General features: G+C 33.2%; 1 protein-coding gene across 1 annotated transcript in view; it reads left to right on the plus strand.

The window, feature by feature from the left end:
• The window catches only part of LOC139426174 (cathepsin L2-like), a 60093-nt gene extending 37648 nt beyond the window's left edge, over positions 1–22445 (plus strand). The window contains exons 5-8 of the mRNA XM_071183966.1: positions 2858–2958; positions 6781–6947; positions 18308–18424; positions 21548–22445. Of these exons, the coding sequence (XP_071040067.1) occupies positions 2858–2958; positions 6781–6947; positions 18308–18424; positions 21548–21656 (494 nt within the window). The 3' untranslated portion in view covers positions 21657–22445. The remainder of the gene's footprint in view (positions 1–2857; positions 2959–6780; positions 6948–18307; positions 18425–21547) is intronic.
• Positions 22446–25661: the final 3216 nt, after the last annotated feature.

Raw genomic sequence — 25661 nt, forward strand, 5'->3', positions numbered from 1 at the left:
GTAGATAATAGCTACATGAATTTGTATGGATTAAAATTTAACTCTCCTATGAATGATTTAAGATATTTTCATACTAGTACTATGCTTCCACCTGATGCTATGCACGACCTATTTGAGGGTATTGTTCCATTAGAATTAGCTCTAATAATTAGTAGTTTAATTAAAAGTAAATTTATTAGTCTTCCTTTATTAAATAGAAGGATTCGATCATTGAAATTTGGCTTTAATGATAAACCTAATAGACCATATGAATTAAAAGTAAACTTTGCAAAAGGAATTCAAATGCCAGCTTCCCGTATGTGGTTTCTTCTTAGATTCTTACCTTTAATGATAGGTATTTTTGTCCCGGAAAATGAAATTGTTTGGGAATTTCTATTAATTTTGAAAGATATTGTAGATATTATTTTGTCTCCAGTCATAAATACTGATTATGTGTCTTTGTTAAAGGATCTAATTTATGAACATCATACTATGTTTACACAAATATTTAAAGAAACTAAGTTGAAACCTAAACACCATTTTTTAGTGCACTACCCACGACTTATTTTAGAATTCGGCCCTCTTGTACATTTATGGTCTATGAGATTTGAAGCAAAGCATTTTAAACGTGTTGCCCAGGTTTCTAAGAATACCAAAAAATTTACCTCTTACATTAGCACAAAGGCACCAATAGCTACAACGCTTTTATAATAGTCAAGAAAGGGTCTTAGGAAAAAATATTGATACAACCAATGCAAAACCTATTGATAAAAATATTTGTTCTGCCTAAATCACCAGCATTTTAGTAGGCTATAAACAGTTTTTCTAAACTTCAAAAGTACTAGTATCAGGAATAGCTTATAAACATGGAATGTGTGTAGTTTTAAGCTCTGAAAATGAAGAACCTGTATTTGGAAAAATTATTATTATTTTGTGCAAAGGCTCCAAAGTTTTATTTGTGTGTAATCTCTATAATTCTTGTTTTGTTTTTCACATAAGAGGTTATCAACTAAAAAAAATGTAATGTAATTAAAATAATAGCGCCAGAAAATCTTTCAGATTATTATCCTCTGTCAGAATATAAATATGGGAATGACAGTGTTGTCATTCTCCAACCATCTTTTATTTGATCATTAATACATTTTTAAATCTGAATCATAAAATTCTTATCTGAAGTCCTTAGTTTCAGGAATATAGTTAGAATCTGATACTGCTTAGCTGAAAAAGTCTTTTGACTGAGTTTCTTTTCTGCTGTTACGGTCTATACCCTCAACTCAAAAAATATCTGTTTTTTTCTTATTTACAGATTTCTAGGTTAATAAATTTTTCTTCAAGTTGTGCATTTTACTTTATTTATCATAATCAGTAAATAAAATCTTTCCAACTGAGTGAACATTTATCCAGTCTAGGAATCAAATCTGGTTTATTTCAGAAACCAAGCTCTAACAACTTACCAAAAACAATGATTTTTCTTAAATATTCACCACTATTTATTAATTTGTAAAGAAATGACAGTAATTTTTTCCCAACTGGGTAAATATCGTTTTTGAAAAAGTAATTTAGTTAAATTGTAAATTTTAATACGGATGTATCAAGAAATTTTTTACCAATTAAAATATTGAAACTTATTTCTTGATATTCCCAAGTTTCATAATGTAAATAACAAAAAAATTACTTATCTATCATATTTTTTATTTTTCTTATGAATGCTGTAATATGTTTGAAAAGAGTAATCTACATATTTAACTTTAAAGATAATTATTTTGTATGAAAAAATTTCCTCTTGTCTATGTATATAAATATCAAAGTGATTATTCTTGAATAGTGATCTGGATGTGGTCATTTTATCATTATAATTTCCAAGTTATATAGATATTTTTTAACTAAACTCAGTGGCGCGACAGCCCATAGAGGGCCAAGACCTACTGTGCCCATCTTTGTTTTCTTGACCTTGGGTTCTGGGGTGCAGGAGCAGATGTTCCTATTACATACCTGCCAACTTTTAATCCTTTCGAGGATGGAATTCATATTACAATTTCAGGCAGAAACTTATGCTGAATTTTGAGTTAGCTTCTGCAGTCTAACAAAACAGAATTATATATTTATATATATTTTTTATTTTATTTTATAACCGTCGTTGAACAGCCGACCCAATTTCATGGGTTTACGACTACTTACGTTCAACTCCGTAGTCTTGTAATTTTGAACCAATCCAGAAGACTAGGAAACTCCTGGATCAGTACCCCCAGAGGTATTGATTTGTTGTGGGAACATGGAGGACTTTGAGACTCGACAGATTTAACGTGCATCAGTCACCATTTACTACACGGGGAGTCTTCGGCCGGCGAGGATCGAACCCACGACCTCTTGGATATGGGCCCAGCGCCCTACCGACCAGGCTATCCCGGCCCTATATTTATATATAGGAATTTTTTTTAAAATAGTGGTGGGTCAAAAAGATTATACACTCACTCACTCAAAAATACCTAATCATGGTGCAACCTTCCTCCGCTTTTAGCTCCCTTCAAAATACCCATTTTTGGTGCAACCTTCTCTCGTTGTTTGGAGCTAGTGAAAGCACCAATGTTTGGCGCAACATAGCTCGAAATTTTTTACAGTGTAGGGTCACCAAATAAAGATAGAGTAAATGGATAAAAGCTGCCACCAAAACGTTCGATTCACAAGCATTTGAATCGTCTACCTTAGACAAAAATATGTTTCATGGTGAGAACAACTTGGCATAATGAACAAACAAAGTTAGTGAGTAATAAGTTAGCGTGTACTTAAGTGTAAATGTCTAATACTATTTTCTTTTTTGCTTACTGTAAATTAGCGCACTCTTGATAGCTTTTTTTAATGTAAATTGCTTCTAACACAGGAAATAATGGCTGTTCCGGAGGTACTCCAGCTTTAGCCTTACAATTCGTCTTGGAAAATCATGGACTAGTCAGCGAAAAGGCTTATCCATATTGGGCAAAAGTAAGTATATTCTCACAAATGGAGGGTAGAACTTAGAAAATTTATTTTGGAATGAAAACTTGGATTCTGAGTAGTATACCTTGAAGATGATGGCTCCTTAAAACAGCTAGGATTCTGCTTTGAAGGACTTTTGAAACGGGTTTTTATCTTTCTCTCCTTCCAATTAGTTCTAGGGATGGGGAGGAGATAAAAAGTTTTCTCGATTTATTGCTGGTTTGTTCTGCATTTTTGTACTATTTATAAACAGTATTGTTCTATTTTTTTGAGAATACATTTATATCATTCATGTTCATTAAATCTGCTAACATATCTTGAGATAAAATTGCGGTTGGTGAAAGACGCAACCATACTTGTACCTCCTGAATATCACTTTGATTCTTATGTCTTCTATGCGTTTGTTGCTCGCCTTGCAAGTCGTTTCTCTGATATAGCATCCCACACCGCGCAGTTCACCGCATATTGTGTTCATATATATATATATATATATATATATATATTTCTTTTTTTCATTTCCATTTTAAGAAAATTGTAAAAATCGGGGGAATTCAATGTCTTACTTAAAGATTCCCCTTACCCCTCCGGCCTCCTTGTTAGCAAAAATAAGCAATTCACAACCATCGGCTTAGTGCTTACGTAATATTTGAATAGCCCATACAAAGTCGAATAAAAGTCTAGATTGTTTTTCTCTTTTCTCTGATTTGTGAACAGCATAAATAAGCTATAAGTTTCTTTTAAAGGAACTAAACTTCTTACTGTTAGACGACTATTACAACAAATTTCGAAAAGTAACAAGTGTGTGTACAAGTGTGCTTATCACCTTCGGATAGATTATTAGACAGCAATTGGGCTAGCAGAATTGCCATCTCATATTAGGTTTCACATTAATTTATATGNAATGATTATTTTAAATAAGGTAAGATGTAATGTATGTATGTACACTTTGAGGATATTTGTAAACAGCTTTATTTTAAACTAAAAAAATTTTTTTTAATCTAACTTTCTTTAATTCTCTTAAAATTTATTGACTTAAATATTTAATTTATGGCCGATCGTTTTCGTTTGTATTGCCATTTTTATCAAGTCATAATGTGTACTATTTACGTGCTTAGTTACGAACTGCTAATGAATCGGTTAAAAGGTCACCCCGCTTATAAGGTCAATTTTGCGATGTCCCTTAGGGGGACCTTATATCGAGGTCTGACGTATATATATATTATCAAGTCTCAACATCTGGGGCACAGTGCAAAGTAGAGGAAAATTTGTAATTACGAATATTTTTCAAAAATATTAAAAATAAACTATAAGTATACATTTTAAATATATAATTATATATTTTGTAATATATAATTGCAATTGTTTGTAATATATAATTATATGTTTTGTATTTACATCTTATTCAAAATTAAAGGTATTTAAGTTTTATAAAAAACAGCAAAAGAAATCAATAAATATAAACAACAATTTCGGACAGTACCAGATTCATTTATAAATTTTTTTTAAAAATGGACTTTCAAGAAGAATAAAATAATTATCACAGCAAAGCCAAAATGTTAAAACTGGGTAGAATAAGTATTAGTGAAGAAATTATTCCTTTAAAAAAATGTGTGGTCTGCTGCTGTGCCTATTCAGTGATTTGTAACCGGTTTTTAAAGCATAGAAATAATTTTTATTAATATTTAGTAATTATTCATACGTATTTTTTTTTAATGAGCGCAGATCACCTGACCGGCAGAAACTCAACATTCTCGCTTTGAGGATGGGCTGTACTATTCACTATACTACAAGTAGTTTCACACTGTAAAGTCATATAAAGGATAACACACAGATAAAAAAAATTTTAACCTTTAAGTTAAAGAAAAAGAAGAAATAATTTGTAATTCATCAATCAGAACATGTCTCGATGGTGTATCGGATATAGTTATCCCGTCAAAAGCAAAGCCAAATGCGAGATCCCTAAAGCATTATAAAAATATATCTAAACTATACAAACAGATATCACTCATGGGCTGCAATTAGTGGCACAAATAAAAAGAACACGCGTTTTGAACTAAGAACAGGTGTAAATATGAAAATACACATTCTTTCAGCAGTAATATTAGCACAACTCATAATTCAACTTCTAGCTAATCTTCGTTTCAGCAAATTGAAACATTTCTTATGCATTTTCCTTAGCAATGAAAACTTTAAACCCACTTATTTCAAAACTTTATTTTTTGAGTTGTGACGCTATTGCAGCCCATGAGCGATATAATGGTAAATAAATAACCTTCTTTTGATACTGCACAGTTTTCAACTAAAGAGGACGCCATACCACTGAGAAACTTTTCGTCTCAAATTCTCTTTCACTTCCATTATCAATTTAAAATGTAAAAGAAAGAAAAAATAAGTTCTGGCAAACCTAGAGTAAGAAATGAAATTTAAATTGCTGGAAGAAAAAAAATAAAACTGCAAAATGCAAACAAATTATTTGGAAGTGAACTTATTTTTATTTTGATGTTTTAAAAATTTCGTTTCAGTCATGGGTTATTTTAAGTTTGTCTGAACAAACTTTTTCTATACTTTGAATGAGTCATGGAGGTGACAGAGAATCAACAACGAAACATTTCTCCCGTGGTATGACGTCCTCTTAAGAAGTTTTGAGTCATTTTAAATATTTATTATCGACATAAGACTCTCTTAGGTTCTTTAAACTCCTTTCAAGGGTCGAGTTGGAGGAGAAAACCAAATGATGCATCGATTTGGTGAGTCAAGATAGAAATTTTCGAAAGATGTGGCGGGAAAAACTAGCATTCACGAGTCGTCCTCAAAAGTCATCATCTAGTTAATTGACAAGAATTCCCCCAATAGTGGTGTATCGTTCATGAGACTCCGTTCACGGTGTCTAGTCACGGCATTATTCATACCTCCATGGTTCATATGGGTAGTAATGTGGAAGAGGTTAAAGGTCGTGACATCTTTCTTTCTTATCCATACTTCCTGAGACTTGGCGACAAAGTGGACAATGTATGTCTTTTGGATAACACCTCATCTACGATCCGTTTCCGCCTTCAAAACGGATGTTTAACCTTTCCACTTAGTCCCTGGTTGCAATCGACAGGGGACTAGAGAAAATCTTGAGTGAAGGGCACTTTGGAAATATACTTGGATACTATCTGACAGCCGTAGTTCAATTAAACACCTCAAAAATTGGGCCCTCATTGGAGATAAAACCAGTTTTTCGATCTTACAAATAGTAAAGCTCATTTCCCAGCAGCATGAGGTCCACGTCGATATCCACGGAAACGAGTTGGCTGACAATCTTGCAAAGAAGGGACTAGACCATCCAGTCCCCTCCATCTCAGAGCTTACAGACCTTGAACTTTTCGCAAGGCAAAAGACCCAGAACAAACAAAATTGGCTGCTTCCACCTACTCACTACTGGTATAAAGCAAAGAGACCAGGACTCTCTCTATCTCTTCCTGGTGACAGGCAGACCAACACTTGCTTATCCCTACTGGCCAGTGGACACCTGAAAAGTCTTACATTTTCTGCAAATCAAAATATCTTTCCTCTTTGCTCTAAATGCCAACAAAACCAGGCTTCACCTGAGCACATCTTGAACTGTTGAGGGCTGGTCTGGAACGACATTCATTCCTCTCCCCTTTTAGTTTCGGACTTCTTGAATGTCAACGGATTTATTGATCTGGTTTGACTGGGAATTAGCAACAACAACAGTATCACCTTTTATAATAGTTAAATGTTGAATTACACAAACTTTATAGATGTAACTATGTAAAATGCTTATTTTTCCGTTTTTAAGGTAAATTTGTTTTTCTTCTACAGACGATGAAATGCCATAAAAAGGACTTAGCAAGAGCAAAGCGATATGCGGCACTCAATACCTATTATCAATTGAAAGAGAAAGACGAAATATATTTGAAAGCAGTTGTTGCTCTTTTTGGACCAGTTACTGCTTCCATAAGAGTCGCAAAAACCGCTCATCATTACGGGTAATTATAATATTTCGTTCATAAAACTTTTTTGGAAGCACACAAATAAACATTCATTAAGGGTCAAATCATCCAAAGATGATATCAAGTAGAAGAAAGAAAATCAAAACACCTAAAGAAAAAGAATATAAAAAAAAGGCCTCGTTAACTTGTACTAAAATTTCACATCAGATTCCATTCAGGTTGTAGAATTCGATTTCAAATTCATTTAATAATTATTCGAACGTAATTAGATATTTTTAAAAAGTTAATATACCAAGATTAATTTGAATGAAAGAAACCTTTTAGTGCTTTATATATTTTATTGCAATTATATAATTGTATTATTATCATAAATAATATAGCAAGTAACAACTATCTCTCAGGTTCTTAATCATTAAATAATTAAAATTAACAAAAATGATATACTTTTAAAATTCCTGACATGTCATAAAATTTCCTGACAAATGATTTTGATGAAACTAATGTGTCGACAATAAGCTCTCCTTTACTCTCAAAAGGAAAGTAGAAGGTTAAACCATGAGCTTCTTTATTTGTAATAATAAAATGGTTTTCTTCTTCTGTTAATTTAAAGTAAATAAATTGTTTGCTTGTTTTTTCTGTTCATTTTATTTTATTTTTATAACCGTCTTTAAACAGCAGATCCCATTTTCGGGTTTACGACTACAGACGTTCAACTCCGTAGCCTTGTAATTTTGAACCTAGTCCAGAAGACAAGGGAAGTATTGAGAGAAATTGACCTTCTTGGAGGACTTTTTGATGAAACTAACCAGTATTTACGTTACATGGAGTGGAAAACCTCCCACGGTTAGCCTGACGGCAAGGGTTCGTCTACTACTAAGGATATTTTACGTCAGCACTGTGGTCGGTGCAAGCCGGATGCGGAATTCGTATTTACCAGTCATCGCTGGGATTCTAACCCGGTTCACCTCATTGGAAGCGAACGCTCTATTCCCTGAGCCATCACGGTTCTTTCTGCTAATTTAAAGTACGTAAATGTTTCGGTGACTGTTTAGTTGAAATATTCACAAAGGGTAGCACAGATAACGTACTACAGGGTTCCCGCTCTACGATGAGATTGAAATTCAAGAACCTTAATACAAGACCAATTTTAAAAATTATTCTCTTCTATTTTACTAGAAGCAACAATGCAGAAGGGAGTATATGTATTATGGACTACCAGTTATACTTTTTTTAAAAACAACCCTACTGGTTTTAAATATTAATTCACAAAATCATTTTCAGCACAATCTATAACTAATGGTAATGAAGTGTTAATGGGGAAGAAGGGATTTCTTTAATTCTGGGAATTTCCACGTGATGGCTGCACGAGAGAGACAGAGCTAAATCTTCGGTATTCCATATTCCAGGACTATTCCATATCCCTCTCCTCTCCTCTATTAAACATCATTTCTGAAATTATAAAGTTAATCCATCCATAATTTACACAACCTTTTCTAAATGTTATCCAGCAACAAGTCTTTCTGAAAATAAAAATTAGGAGGAACATATTCATGAACCAAATATAGCTTACTTATTTTATAAAGTAATGAAAGGAAGCAATACAATGGAATATTTGGTGTTGTCTCTTAAGAGATAAGAAGCATATTTTTTGAGTTGTGCCGCTATTGCAGCNCAACTCCGTAGCCTTGTAATTTTGAACCTAGTCCAGAAGACAAGGGAAGTATTGAGAGAAATTGACCTTCTTGGAGGACTTTTTGATGAAACTAACCAGTATTTACGTTACATGGAGTGGAAAACCTCCCACGGTTAGCCTGACGGCAAGGGTCCGTCTACTACTAAGGATATTTTACGTCAGCACTGTGGTCGGTGCAAGCCGGATGCGGAATTCGTATTTACCAGTCATCGCTGGGATTCTAACCCGGATCACCTCATTGGAAGCGAACGCTCTATTCCCTGAGCCATCACGGCTCTTTCTGCTAATTTAAAGTACGTAAATGTTTCGGTGACTGTTTAGTTGAAATATTCACAAAGGGTTGCACAGATAACGTACTACAGGGTTCCCACTCTATGATGAGATTGAAATTCAAGGACCTTAATCCAAGACCAATTTTAAAAATTATTTTCTTCTATTTTACTAGAACCAGATAACAATAACATCGAAATCTACACAGATGGATCAAAAATTGATGATAATGATAGATAACCAAAGCAGAGTAAAGTAGGATACGCTATCGTCGTCAAGCAAAATGGACTTACAATCGATCTAATCTCCAATAGATTAAACGATGAAGCAAGTATTTACCAGGCGGAGCTGGAGGCTATTAAACAAGCTGTCATTTACATCAAAAACAAAAATTACAAAGATGCGAAAATTTATACTGATTCGCTATCCTCGTTACAAAATCTAAATGTCCCAAGAAATCGAAGTAAGATTATTGAAGAGATTAAAGTAAATATAACACCAAGTATTAGACTTTACTGGGTCAAAGCACACATTGGAATTGAAGGTAACGAGGAGGCGGATCAGCAAGCTAAGAAGGCCACGAGCCTCAGCTGGGTGGGAACGATGCTCCCAATGGAAAGAACATTCAACATTAGATACATTAAGCAAGCCACAATGAATAAATGGAAAGTAGATTGGTGTGAATCAGTAAAGGGCAGGCAGACATATAATTTCTTTAAAGATCCCACACTAACTCTCCTGCAGTCAAACTTCTATTTAAACCAATTCTTAACGGGCCACAGGGTTTTCGGAATGTATCAACAGAAATTCTTCAATAAACGAACAAATTGTAAATTTTGTGGCAGAGTACAAGACATTGACCATCTCATAAAATTTTGTCCCAAATTCCAGACGATCCGTGGCAAAAAATGGGACCAATATACTCAACATCAACTTTATGCTGATATGCCGGCCAGGTGGCCGAGCGGTTAGCGTGCCTGACTGCGAAGCCATAGGCTGCGGGTTCGAATCCCGCTCTGGGCATGGATGTTTCTCTCTCTCTTTGTGCTGTCCTCTGGTGTGTGAATGTGGCCCACCCTATAAACGGGTTTGTGGCGTGGGCAATGTTGCTCGCCTCCGTGACTTTGGTTCACAGGTGCCCACTGGGTAACGCGAAATGAGCAACAATTCTGGCATAGTATAGGCAAAGATTCAAAATCAGTGCCTGCCATTGGGGAAAAAAAACTTTATGCTGATATTGACTGCAGGGGGAAAATCATTGAAATTCTTAAATATACCCTGGATGATCTGCTTGCCCCTGCGAGTACACCCGACTAATTTTATCTGGTTTTATTTTTTAAACTTTCGGCTTTTAGGTTTTCTGGTTTTAAATATCTGCTTTTAATATTTTACCTCGGCTCTTACCGTTTCCATGACTTTGTTCTCCCCTTGAACTGGCATCTTCATTATACATAGGACATTCGAAATGAAATCTTGCTCTTGGTCAATTTCAGCACCCTCTGTCCTACCTGCTGTCATGTTTGTGTGTTTATCCTTTTAGTGATACTTTGGTTTACCTTAGAACATTTTTAATCTTAGAGGCACTTTGCCTTCAAAGGGAGACACTTGAACTTTTAGCCGAGTATTTTAATTATTCTATTAATCTTATTTTAGTCTTATTTGTTTCTAATGTGGTTTTTCATATTTTACCATTTGATGTTTTACCTGACCTTACTTTTATATGTTTTTACCTGCATTTTTGACACTTTTATTGTCGGTTGATTTTATCTGCTTTGATGTTTTAAGCACTTTTAAATTTTATACTGTTTTATTTTTATTTTATTTTTTCGATTTTGGGATTTTTCCTATGTGTTTCAAACTTCTTAATTTTGTACTTTTACTTTTCTGTAGTTATGTAGTGTTTAGTTCACGTGCAAACGGATGAAACCCTTATCCGCAAACTTCTTCGGGGGTAGGTCGGTTACTATTGGTCTTACTAGAAGCAACAATGCTTGTTGTGGCAATAATTAATTTCAAATATAATACCTAAATGCTTTGCCTATATAGAGAGAGTATATGTATTATGGACTATCATTTATATTTTTTTAGAAACAACCCTACTGGTTTCAAATAATAATTCACAAAACCGTTTTCAGCACAATCTATAACTAATGGTAATGAGGTGTTAATGGTGAAAAGGGGATTTCTTTAATCCTGGGTATTTCCACGTGATGGCTGCACGAGAGAGACAAAGCTAAATCTTAGGTATTCCATATTCCATGACTATACCATAACTCCCTCCTCTCCTCTGTTAAACATCATTTCTGAAATTATAAAATTAATTCATCCATAATTTACACAACCTTCTCTAAATGTCATGCAGCAACAATTCTTTCTGGAAATAAAAATTAGGAAGAACATATTCATGAACCATATATAGCTTACTTATTTTATAAAGTAATGAAAGGAAGCAATACAATGGAAATATTTGGTGTTGTCTCTTAAGAGATAAGAAGCAAACAAANTTGTCCTGCGTAGCTTCCCTAATGGTCAGATAACTTTTGCTACTTATTTTGGAAATCTTCCCCTTGTCTACACATTTTACATACGATTCAACATCTGACCATATTTCAATGGATCTTTCTACTGCAGGAATATTTTTGAGCCATCTACATTTGCAAAACTTTAATGGCATCTTTTTAAGTGAAGGCAGTGACAAAAAGTCAGAAGTCCTTGCAGGGCTGTCCTAAAACAACCAATAAAGAGAAGAAAGAATTTCATTAATATACCATGAAGTGGCATTTTTACCATGTTTGAAAGCATTATTCATTATGTGTAATCCACAACTACCAATGGATATGACCTGGTGGGAATATTTCTCTTTTAATTCACATTGAAGCTTCTCATAGAATTTCCAATTGTCATAGGGTCCATCCATGGATAATTGAAGTATTTTAGAGAGCTTTAAACCATCATCCATGCATTTATAAAAAGAGGTCAAAATATTTTCTGCAGTTCCATGACCCATAAATTGGAAGGTAAGATACCTAGTGCAAACTTTATTATCAATTCCCATATACCTTATCATAATGTCCATCTGCTTAGATTGTAGAAATTGGTTTAACGTCTCATCAAAGAGCACAGTGTAGCAATCAATATTCTTCAACTCATTTATAAGAATCCCTTTGAAGTTTGGTGCCAATTCAAAGGAGCACAAATAGGCGCACTTTGTGGCACCGCAAGAAAATTGTCTCGCTATACAGCTATCAGCAAACATTTTGGAGAACAATGTACTAACCCCTTCACAGGAGTTATATGAATAATTACTACTGTTGCACTTGAGACTCCAGAGAATTTCAGCATCTAGCACATCCCTTTTGACCACATAGGAAGACAATGTTACCTCGGACACTAAAGTTTCTGTTTCACTTGGGGCACACGAAGGAGTATTTACACCAGATGAATTAGATGTTGATGTCTTTGGAAAAAGAGAACTCAGGGCATGAGACTGCTTTTTTTGTTTTAATTTGTACTCTATGTTTACTGCCTGAAAAACACCAAATATGCACAAACTAATACACAGAAACTGAATTGTACTAGCTAAATGGCAATACTATAAATCAGGGTTGTTAACGTTTAAAACACAGAGGAAAAAAAGTTGTTTAAAACACATATTTTTTAAAACAATTTTTGTACCAATAACCAACAGATTGCTAGCACCAAACTGTCCTTTCTTAATTTTTTTTCTTCACTTTTTTCTGGAAGACATGATATGATGTAAAAAAAACCTCCGCCCTTGCATTTTGAAAATAATTATTGTTATAAAAATTAAAGAGAAAATAGACATCCCTTTTTATAGTAAGCTAGTCATTAAATGTTTATTTTATAAATTATACTTTGCATTATGTAAATTAAATAAACTGTAATATGTAAGTATGTATGTTAAACAATAACTAGAGAATAACTATGATGAAAAAGAATCAATATTAACCTTATTAATAGAATTATTTACTTAAATAAAAATTCGTTAATTGAATTAAAATTTATTTATACTATGTATTGCTAGTTTATGTTGAATTTGAAGTACAGTAACGGACCTTTTATCCTGAAAGCTTGGACTTCCATAACTTCAACTTCATCCCGGATTTCGGGACCGTTTGGAAAAACGCTATTGAAATGTCTTATAAAACTATAACCTGGTTGTGCTTATAAAACTTATAAGCACAATCAGGTCATTAAAATAGTGAAAATACGTGCATCTCTCCTTCTTAGTATCATTCTATTCTTATATAGGAACCAAGAAATAATAATTAATAAAAATAAACATTGTATCCGGATTGCATAATTTATTTTGAAGACATCGTCTATTTTCCTCAGGAGAGTAGTCAAAACGTTCAATTCGAAAAAACTGAATTATTTGTTTTTCTTTTCCTAGCAACCCGCTTTTTATAACCTTTTACTATTCAGTATTACGATTTCTTTCTCTTGAAGGAATCGCTTCCCTCTTGAATTCCGAATTTATTACCACCACTTCCCTGGGCCTTGAGTTAAAAACAAAACAAATCAACAAAAAAAGCAGACGCGTCGTCCTGACAGAAGCGGCACGGCAGCAAGAATCCTTTCGCCTCCAGAATTATTATGTTTTACAGAAGACATCTATTACAGAACATTTAGCATTGAAGAGCCTTATATTTTTTAGAGCTTCTCTCCGGTAATACGATTTTTTTTCTATGGATTTTCTGTACCTATTCAATCAGCACATACCCGATTACTCACTTTCAAAACATATTACCCTGCTGACAAATTTATCTCAAGTTGGTAATGGTAGAAACAGAAATCCCTACCGATAATTTAGAGGTAATTTCGTTATTGCTGGACATCCTAATATTACATACAAAATAAATTACTATACTTTTTCTTACTGAATTGCCCATTTGAGCGAGTTGGAGGGTTCACCTCTATTCGAGGCACTTGGCTCTGAACTTGATTTCGGGCAAATCCATTCGATAAAATCCATTCTTTATAAGCTGGATTATCCATCCATTGGGGATTAAAATAGCACTTCCCAGGCTTAACTAGTCTAAACTACATAACACAAATACGAAGCCGTTCCTTTGCGAATAAAGTTTATAAAGTTTTGAAATGTCGCCAACGTAAGAACAAGTGCGGATGGTAAAACGGCAAATTTATTGAAAACTACAAGGTACATATTGTAACGAAATTCGAGAGTATTCCAGTTTCGATTACAAAAAAGAACGATCTAAGCATATGCGACAGAAGATGAAGTGGAGTCCCGCCCCGGAAGCGTTGATTGGCTGCTGTGCTCCGCGCGCTTGGCCAGACACCAAGACACTAGGCCCAGCTAGAAACGGTGGCTCCAAAAACCACGTGAGAGAGAGCTCGGGAACAAAACAGGAAGAACGAGAAAGATCCGCGGGTGTTTTATAAAAAGGGCCGCCGGCAGTATTGGATGAATTCAAGGAGCTAAATTTAGCGAAAAAAATTCAAGGACAGTGGGAACCCTGTATTATTAACACGCGGCTCGAGTAAATTTCTCCAAATTAACGAAAAAAATTGTATAAAAAAAATCTTTAAAAAAAACACTAAGCACACCTTTGGTAACTTATCTCTCCATAGAAAAGAAATGTTAATGTCACTCATTTATATTTCACAAAATTAAATGTATATAGCAAAAACTTCAAATATGGCATTGTAACATGTAACACACGTATTGAAATTTCTGTTTTTTTTTACAACATCCGTCTTCTTCTTGTTAACTTAGAACACATGCCAGATTTGACAACAAATTAAAAAACAATCATAAAATATCTTACAAGTTCCTTTTAAAGAGCTTTAAAGTTGAAAAATGTCGTGTAAACATAATACACGTGACGAATGAATCGCTACTCAGAATGCCTTTTACTCTAATGATCGAATCTATCTAAATCGCAGTGGTTAAAAAGTTGCGACTTTAAATATGGTGAATTACTGGTTGACGGAAAAAAAGGTCCCTGGAAAAAAAGGTACCCCCATAGGGAAAATCTGTAGGGATATTTCCCCTCTCGCTTTCTGGGCAGCATGAATGCTTCTCTCTTTTTCAATGAATATTCTTTTTATCTGTAATAATTCAGATTAGATCATTGAGGTAATGAGAAGGGTAAGGGGGAGGGACTTACGGGCTGGTTGTATTACGCTTTTTTTTTAAATTTTATTTCATTTATTTATTCTTCTTTGATTATTTTTTAAAGCGGGAAGATACTATTTAAATTTTTCAATAATGTTTTACTTTTTTTAATAATTTTTCTAAGTGAAAAATGTGTTATTCTCTATTTTAAATTATGTTTTGTGAAGAAGTTGCTTATGTGAGGCTTAAAGTAGCCAATCGAGGAAGTTGGGAGGATTTATGTATTGGATGTTTATTCGTGATTGGAGGGGAAAGTATTGGTCCTTTTTAATTAGTTGAAAACGCGCGACACGAAAAAAAACAAAACATGCACGGAACAGCAAAAAGCGCTTCAATCTAATCTTCTCATTTCAAATATTTTCCCCTACAGAGGTACCTTTTTTACCGGGACCTTTTTTTCCGGGGACCTTTTTTTCCAGGTACCTTTTTTTCCGGTACCTTTTTTTCCTAGAATCGAATTACTAGCAGTGGATACGGGACTTGAAGCCATTTTGAGTGAAAATTATTATGGAAATCTCTGAATTCTGACTGATAGCTGAAGTTCAATGGAACATCTTAATAATTGGATCTATATAGGTGATAAGACAATCTCACTTCAACATGATATTCATTTCCAGTGAATCCCATCACATATTTGGTAACGAGAAGGCAAACTGTCTAGCAAAGGACGGTTGCAACGTGCCAACTTCTGCATCTGATAAACCTACCTATCTAAATATGATAATTAATTGGTGTAAGTGATATTTTATGTTTCGAAATCAAATCTGAAAACGTACTTTCTCTGAAAACCTTTGTTTTACTCATTTGGATTTCTTACCAAATATAGTCCCAATACTTAGATCAATCCCTCAATATTAATTTTACTTTTTGAAAACTAATGCGTATTTCATCATGTCTCGAGAATTTTTTAAGCGAATTGAACATATTTTTTTGCATACGTTTATCAAAATTCGTTTATCAAATTCGTTTATCAAAAGATAATTCCATGCAAAAAAAATTTTAAATCAATATGTCAAAATATTTTTGAATTATTAGGTATACAAATTTTTACATCATTTTAAGGAATAAAGAAATCGAATTTTAAATAAGACTTTTTTAATCTGAATAAAATTTCACATTCGACATTATGATGTGACAGACATAGATATATGCTTACGAAATAATTTTTAGCAAATGGGCAATTCCATGAAAAGGGGGAAAAGCATTGGAAAATTCAAATAAGAATAATGTTATTATTTTGGATGTTTTCTGAGTTAGAAAGGTTTGAAGTTTGATAATTTATCATAATTTTTCTTGAGAATTTAGTTTTTGAGTATTGGCAACCCATTGAACATTGGCATTTGCTTGTTCTGATTTGGGTGAAGAACATGATCAGATTTTGAAAATCAGTAAGTTAACATTATTTTCATTTCAAAATGTTCCAAAGAATAAATATTGTTTATTACACTTAATAGAAATATTGTGCAGTGTAAAAATAAGTTTTTGTAGTTAAATTCATTTAATTATACAAATTTCAAATAAACATAATTGCATGTAACGTAAGTTACCGAAAACTAGAAAAAGTTTTTATGTGTAAAAAAGATCAAGTGATACAAAAGTAAGAATAATAATTTTTCTTTCTTAGAGGCTAACACTAAATAAGCAGCAATAGTTTTCTTTTCAAATATTACTTATTTATTGTTTTGAGCACTATTCAATATGTGTAACGTAAGTTACTGACATGCATGTAATGTAAGTTACCAATGTGAAATGAGTCCTCTTGAAAATTGGCATATAAACTAAACAAGATGTATCTAGTTACAATACTAAAGTTTAAATGAATTATCCACTGACTTAAGATAATAATTTGAAGGAAAATCTTTGCATTAAGTTATTAATTTGGGTGTTGGCATTCATATGTTTTTAAAATTGGAGAAATCTCACTACAAGCTCCAGGAGTTAAGGATATAGTTGTAATTAGAGATGCTAATGGTATGAAAAAGAAAGTACAAAACACGACATCTTCTTCATTCAGTTCGAGAAATGCACCAAATGTTTATGGAAGAAAATCCAGAATGCAAAATTGGAAAAACTAAATTCTTTGAGCTCCGTCCAAAGCATGTCTTGCTTAGTAGCAAACTTCCAAGAAATGTTTGTCTTTGTAAGTATCATGAAAAGTTCGGATTGACTAAGGAAGCCTACAGCAAAATTCATAATGTTCCATCTTTTGAAATTAGAGATTTATTTTATGTTTAGAAAAAATAGATGAGTGCAAGTCTCTAGAACAGATGAGTGGAGTGTCTAGTCTATTCTCAAAAGCATCACAGATTAAAAACATTAAGCAAATTCACCTAAGCGTACAAGAAGGCATACCAGAAGAGTTTTTTAGTGAAAGATGTTAAAAGAGAAAATGATGAATCCAAGATAAAAACTGGGGGTTGATATATGGTGAGATACGAGGACATGTCTGTTGAAGAGCAAGAATTTTAAGTCAATGTAAAGGCTGCTGTGGGAATTTACTGTAAATGGCCAGAAAAAGGAGATGAAATATTCTACCAGAAGAAAAACATGGTGAAAAGAATTGAGCCCCCTGTACTAGTTAATAACAGAGGACCTTATAAGTTTGCAGTTATGTGTGATACAAAAGTTTCTGAATTTGCTTCATGTACACTTTTTTCCCTTGCACTATGCTGTTTAAATATCTAAATTTGCAAGTGTACATTATTGGGATAAAAGTTGGATACAAAGTGAATTTCGTAACGTAAGTTACCCATTTAAAAAATTATATTTAATTTAATTTTTAAAACAAAATCTTAAAACTAGGCTTAAGAAATATTTAAACATATCAGAAAAATGATACATATAATCTTAATCATGCGACATTTGTATAAGAACAGAATTTTGCCTTCAAGCATATTGCAAATTTATGCCATTCCTTTTTCGGTAACGTAAGTTACCACACTAATTTTAGGTTTTTATACTGATTAAACTAAAAAATATTAATTATTTTAATTAGATTCCTTTTTGTTTTGATTGTAATTTTAAGAAATCACTTAATTTTAATATGTTTATTAGTATTATTTGCTTGCTTTTAAACTCTCAGTGCATTACAGTTTATGTGAATGTAACGTAAGTTACCGTGGAATAGCCCAAATGTGTTAATTAATTTTAAGAATTACCAGCGAGAAGAGTTACAAAAAAAATGAAGGTTAGGGTAACAGTGACAATGAAAAGTATTTTTATCAATCAGTTTTTTTTCTTTATTTGATCAATTTGTTTGTTTTCCAACAGTAAAGGATTTCTTACACATAAAGATTGTCATTCATATGGTGGCCATCTCAATCACGTTGTAGCAATCGTTGGATATGGCGTAAAAGACAACACTCCTTACTGGCTTATCAAGAACAGGTAAGTTTTAGGTAACAGGTGAACGTCTGCTCCTAATTTGCAGAAATGTTCAAAGTTAAGTTGAATGTAGTTTTTAATAGCACCTGAGTAAAATCGTGTCGCCGGCTATACTATGTTTTACTTTACTAGGAAATTGATCAAATAGTGATTTAATAAAATTTGGTTAGAGGGGACAAAAAAAGAATTCAGGAAAATGGGACCCAATAACGACAAACTCATTTGAATCAGTGTTCAATGGGAAGTTTTTTGCTTACTAGATTTGTTAAAAAGCCTTCGTTTCAACTTGAAAATAAACAAAATGTGTTTAATGTACTCTTTTTCGTTTGTTAATGAATACGAATGCGGTTTTGTAGTTGCCAAAGATGCTTTTGAATATGGAATAAGTAATTTATCCTAAAATACATGTATTTTCTTTCCGAGATGCATCATCATGCAATGTTATCAGCAGTCATGGAAAATCAGAGTACAAAAGTAACTGCAGATAAATTAAACGAAAAATAAATTAATAAAGATCCGAAACAAAACGTACAGAATTCGATTGATTATTTCTCAAGGGACCGTTCACTACGAACGATAGATACGGGGAAACTACAAATGCGGGTCAACATAAAATACCAAATATTGGATAAAAATATAAAGTAGGAAATCAAACCCAGCTATAGTGAAATGTCTTGGGACCCAGTAATATGTCCTCTAAAAAAATGGTTCATATCTATATATTTCACTAAATCCAAATTTTTTGAAAAATATTTCTTAGCATATGATACTTGAAGTATTGAAAATAGAGATTGTAATTTTACATAATTTGCTGAAAGAATTATTAACGAATGAAATAGATGGTAAATCAAACTGTTAAGAGAAAAAAAATAGCCAAAAATTGGTTTTAATTTTAAAATTTAAGGAAGAAATTCGTGATTTTCGATTGAACACAATTTTATTTTATTTAAAGTTCACCAATTTTCTTATCAGCAAAGAATGCAAAATTTTTTGATCCACATTTTCATGATATTTACTTCAGATATTAGATGAGTCTTCTTCCTAAGCATCGTTTCTTGCTCTTAATTTCTTTCTTCTTTCGTTTAATTTCGGAGACGTCATGATAGAGGTACCAGAAGTGCATACTTCATCATTGCTAAATTCGAATTGTTCTAATCTCATCAAAACAATCGGACTATATTCATCAATATAAATAAAAGTGATTCTTTTAACTAGTGAATGGTGCAATATAGCCATTTTTTTGCTCTTGTGCAAATAAACTAATCAACCAACTAACCAATTAAATTGCTCTATAACATCCATAGAAAAAATGTTTATTCTTTGTTTTCCTAGCCAGATAGTGATAGGTAAATTGTCTTCAAGTGCATTTGGGGATTAATGTTGGTGTGACTGGCCACCATAACTTTTCTAACAAATTGATTGAGTCTAGAAGAGTGATATATTTCGTGTAGTTCTCTTCGTAATTTTTTAAAACACGTATCACTAGCTGTCTCCTGTAGTAGGACTTCAGGTTGTAAATAGCTCTCCCAGTCTATGGACTGCAACACAGAAGTCATGTTTGGAGGTAGAAATACGAGCTTATTGCACTTTAGACTTTCTAAATAAGGGTGAACTGTCTAGACCTGAAAGTTTAAAGGAGGATTTAAGAAAAAAAAACGGCATATTTGCGGAGGATTGAAATAAAAAACCACTGAAAAATTTCACTACAGCCGAGTGTTCACTATAGCGGGGTTCGATTGTATTAGACTTTAAAACTTCAACCAAGATTTTTTCAACCAATGTCATATACTTCACGAACTACTTTCAGGATATTAATTTAGAATTCCGCTTTTTTAAAAATCACATTTAAAAATAACCTGCATCGTTATCGCTTTCATTAGTCAGTTTAGTTTTAGATTTTTTTTTTGCTCTTGTTTTTTGACACAAAAGGTAGAAATGCTCAATGAAAGCCTTTGGGATCGTGAGATTTTCAGTATGAAGTATCATGAAAACTTCAATAATAACTTCAATAAAACTTCATATAACGGCGTCTCTTAACTTTTAAATTAGTCAAGATGTGCTTTATAGTAAATGGTTCTCTGCAGTTGGAACAAATGCTTGCTTGCTTAACAAAGTGTTAGAGGGTAATCGTGTATGTTGTTGTGTTGTGTCCAATCCTTCAGGATCTAGCGACAGCTAGATCAAATCCATGAGACCGTGAACTCTAGCAAAGTCAAGCACCAGAAGTGGGCTATCACAGATATCCGCAAGAGCGAGCCCCAAGAAATCGAAGATATGATCGGGGAGGCTGGCATCAGATGGCACTTGGTGCACGTTGGGAAGACTTTGCGGCAGCATTCAAAGGTCAGGCATTTTAGGTGCCCACTGATAAGTCTTGAGGCGGCTGTTTGAGCCTGTCTGTCAGCCTCAAGATCCAATGCGCACCCTGGTCTTTAATCGTGTATGTTCAACACATTATCTGTTTATTAGAATTTCAATTTTTCTGCAGCTATGTAGGATTTCAAAAGGGGATATTAATTGTATTATTTCGTGCAGTTTATTGTCTGTTTCTGTATTCCGGTCTGTTTAAAAATATAGCTAAGATGTCTATCGCTTTCTTATTGTATCAGAGCGAGAGAAAGGCATGTGAGAAATATTCAGGGTAGATCCTCGATTCTTAGTCGTTTATTTCATTTTCTCTTACACACGCCATCGCAATTTCCAATTTTTTTTCTCCAGCTTAACTCATTTCGATATAACTTATTTGAAACCGCGTTGCCGGGTGATACAAGTATCCCCTCCTGTCATCAAAAACGAAAGCTCTGAAACAAAAATTTTCAAGTAGACAGTTAAAGTGGAATATTTTATTTTAACAAGATAATATGAGGTAATACAAATCATAACCGACAATTTTTGCTTTTTCGGAATCATATTTAATACATGAAGCTAAGTTAACTCGGGATAATTAAGTAACCTCTTCACGCTTTCTTCATATTTTGTCCTTTTCTGTACTTGCAATATAGTCTTGCGTACATCAATATAGTCTTGCATTGAAACGATACGTAATTTAAATACAACTCTTAAGATACATTTGTAATATGAAAACCTCAATGCTTTTTGATTTATTGTCCTTTTTTTTTTTTGCAGTTGGGGCCCGGACTGGGGGTACCATGGATATGCTTACATAGTTAGAGATGGAACCAACCATTGTGGAATTGCTTCTAAAAACCTTATTCCAGAGTTACGTGCGAGATAATAAAAAAATAAAAATAAAAGATGTTCTTGTTTTGTAAAGTTCTCATTCTGAGTTGGGCAGTACACCTAAATAGTAAATTTTTATAGAGCATATCACAAAAATAAGTTTAGGGCAATTATTAGACATCATCTTAGAAAAAGATTCTTTCATACTCGATTGAGATAAGAAAGCTTTCCATCAGAACTAAGTTTTTATGTACTTAAAACAATTATAAAATGCATAAGAAGACGTCAATTGAATTAATGTATTAAATTTCACAAGGAATGAGTTATAAAAAACACTAAAATTATCATGGTACAGAGATTTTTAGAAGACTCTCTTCGTAAAATTAAATAATCATAGGCCAAATAACTTTTGAAAATAAAACATTAACAGTGAAAAAAACAACAAAGATAATTTTTAAGGTATATTATTAAAATGAAGGCATTTGGGAAAATCATTATTAGATATCGTTTTATGAAAAATTGTTCAATACCCTGAGATAAGAAAAATTTCAGTCAACATTCTACATCACATAGAAATTTTTTTGTTTGCATGAAGCAATCATAAAAATTAAAATAAAACAAGGGATAAACATTGTAAATGCTGTGAAATTATTTTTTTAAAATAAATAAAATTAATCTGTTGGTACAGAATGAAACGAAATATAACATACATACAACTTATAAAGCATCTATATATATATTTCTCTTACACGGCGACAAAAAAAAGTCTCATTGCAACTCCCCGAATGGCAACGCTAGAAAATCGACCCATGATTGCCGTTAAAAATGTCACATGCCAAATCTAGTTGAGATGGCTCAACAAATACCGCTTTTAAAAACTGAAACTAAAATAACCAAAGAGAGCATGAACATTCTCACCAAATGTGATCTCTTCCGAAATTCACCCTATCAGCTGCGGCAATCTCATACTATTAAGCTAGGCAGAAGTGAGTAGTCTTTGTCGATAGATCTCTATTTTAGTATTTTGTCGAAAGCACTTTTTTTCACGAATTTATATATTACGAATTTATTTGACAATTTTTGATTTATATCACGAATTTGTTTGTTTTATTATTGTTATTAGTTATTCATTGAAAAATGAGTCTCAGTTGTGCTGTTACGCTTTAAGATTTTATACTATAGCACATTTCTAATAGGTTCGAATTACACATTTGAATTCAAATTTATTTTAAAAACTTAATATTTACTAAAAAGATGTAATTTAAAAAAAAAAAAGTTGTTATATGGATTTGAATGATTGTTTTGAATTCTTAGAATTTTGTGCATTTGTAATGTACGTAAGTTAGTAGCGAGCGAAACGAGCTTGGTTATTCGAAGGAAACCATATAAGATTGCGTAGCAATTTTCGGGAGTTGGCGAGCGTAACCGAGCAGGGGGCGCAGCCCACTAGTATATAAATAAATTGTGTACTAACACGAGAGGAAAAAAGCGAAATGTAAAGAAACTAGGCCGTTATGAAACTCGTTGATGAATCTGGGAAATTCTAAACAATATAGGGGAGTTTACAATGTTATAGGAATATTGTTTTATCAAATAATGTTCAAAAAAATTTACTTTATTCCAAAAAAAAATCATTAAAATTTGCCGTTTATATATAAATGAATTAATTTATTTATTATAAAAATAATTGTATTAAATTTTTGATGAGAAAGTACGTGGTTATAAAGATTTTCATTAACGCAATATTAATTGAAAAAATGTACTTGATTTTCGTTAAGAGAAAATGTTTGGTATCTAGTAATTTTACCTGGTCGCGCCTAACATCGTAATTCATTGTGATGTGGATCGGAACAATCTATGCAAAGCTATACATTGCATACCTGAGACGTTCAAGAGCTTCTAACGGTATTGTTTCCAAATGTTTTTAATTTTGAAGATCTGCGGCATTTTCTGGGTGTCGATGGTTTACTTCTTTTATGAAGATTATTTTGGTTTGAATTGGCAGATGGGCTCGGACTAAAGGGAGATAGAATTCCTTTAGATAATTCTTCGATGAGTCTTACTTTAAAGTCCAACAAACTTTTAGGATTTTTATTAGTTGATGGTTGTGAAAGCAATAACTCATTACAGAATTGTGAACAGCTGTGTTCAACAAAAACCAAAACACATATGACCACCACTTTCTCCATTTCCGCGCGGACTCGTAGTATTTCCCCCTTTGATCTGCAAGATCAACACCACCTATTCACTTGTTGTAATCAGAAAACACTGTAGGGCAATCGAATGTCTTAACGGTTCTACCGATTCTTCTATTTACAGTTTGCCGCGGATTTGTGTAGACAATTAAAAAATTTCCTTTTTATCCTTCCAGACCTCAAGCAAAAAATTAGGAAATTCAGCGCACTGAAATACTGTAAAATGACCAGCATCGTCAAGCTGTACAACTTCTCAGCTTGACGATGCTGTACAATTTTTTAACTCTTTTGGTAAGAATTTTCGGCAAGGGTTGCGAAGTCGAAGTTGTCGAGTGTTGCGATTTTTAACTCTTAATGTCCTAATCTAAAAATGTTTTATAGTTCACAAGTCCAGAAATATGTTGCAAACTTTTGATTATCTAAAGCTTTAACAACTTCTAAATATAAACGTGAGCCTAAGACTGCAGCCAAAAGTTCCAATCTAGGAATAATGATCTAGGAATCTTGCTCCATCGGTGCTACTCTGGCTTTTGCTATAGCTAATTGAACAACAACATTGTTTTCTTTTTCAAATCTGAGAAATACACATGATGTTGCATATGATGTTTTACTTGCATCACAGAAAACGTGAATAGTTTATATTTGCTTTAAAAATATGCATGTGTCTTGAGATGCAACATTCCCGTAACCACTGAATTTTTTCCAACCACAATTTATTTTTCCATGCTTCTTGTAAAAGTAACTTTGGAAGTAACGTAGCTGGACACAAAAATCCCAAAGGGTCGAAAATTTTTTCAGACACGGAGTGCAACATTCGTTTCGTTATTTTTTGGATTGCTAGACTTACTGAGTTGACTTCGCAAAATAATTAGTCTGTTTTTGTGACCCACATCAACCCCAGAATTGGAACTATGGTGTCTTGAGTGTCCCGTAATTTCTTTTTTCTTGTAACATTTGTGACCCATCCTCTTAGATCGAATTTTCCTTTTGTCATCAAAAGAGAGGCTTCGTGAATAAATTTTTCGACATCTTTTCTTTTGCTACACTGGCGACGCAATTGTCCACATAAAATGATTTCGTAAGCTCTTCGGCCGTTTTCTGAAACTGGTTTGATTCTGTAAATGATGCTGAATCGTAGCACTGAGCAGAAATGGACTGCACGTGAAACCAAATACGACTCGTCTGTGTCTCCAGGTTATAATTTCTTTTCCATCTCTATCCCACCATAAGAACTTCAAGTATTTCCTATTATCTTTCCAATTTGTAAAAATGCCTTTTTATATCTGATGTTATCCCATAGGAATACTTCCTAAACTGAATGAGCATCTTTGGAATATCCTCTAATAAGTTTGGTCCACTTTCTAAACAAGAATTTAAAGATGTTCCATTACCATCTTTGGAAGACGCATCAAATACGGATCTCAGTTTTGCAGTTTGGCTCGATTCTTTTATGACTGCTTGATGTGGTAAAAGTAGTAGTAAAATAGTGACTTCCTGGCTCTTCACAATTTTCATCTATTTCAATGATGCCTGCTTGAAGCCATTGTTCCAGTACTTCATTATATTCTTCCAATTTTCCAATTCTTTTTAATCTTTTTGTTAGCATCACCAGTCTACTTTCCGCATGTTGGCGATTATTGCATAAGATATGAGTATCCTTCCATGGTAAACTAACCGCATATCTACCTTTCATCTGTGGGAACAGCTTGTTCAAAAAATTTTAAAATGTCTTCATTTTTGTTGTTTTAGCTTCGGCTGGATTTCGTATTCCAATAGTCTCCAAGCTCCAAAGGTCTTCAATGCTGGGTTGGCAGAATAAGCTTAAAATAATGTTTGTTTTTTTCTTCTCTATGTTGTTGACCCAT

Source organism: Parasteatoda tepidariorum, chromosome 8 (genome assembly GCF_043381705.1).
Source record: "Parasteatoda tepidariorum isolate YZ-2023 chromosome 8, CAS_Ptep_4.0, whole genome shotgun sequence".
NCBI classification, from domain to species: domain Eukaryota; kingdom Metazoa; phylum Arthropoda; class Arachnida; order Araneae; family Theridiidae; genus Parasteatoda; species Parasteatoda tepidariorum.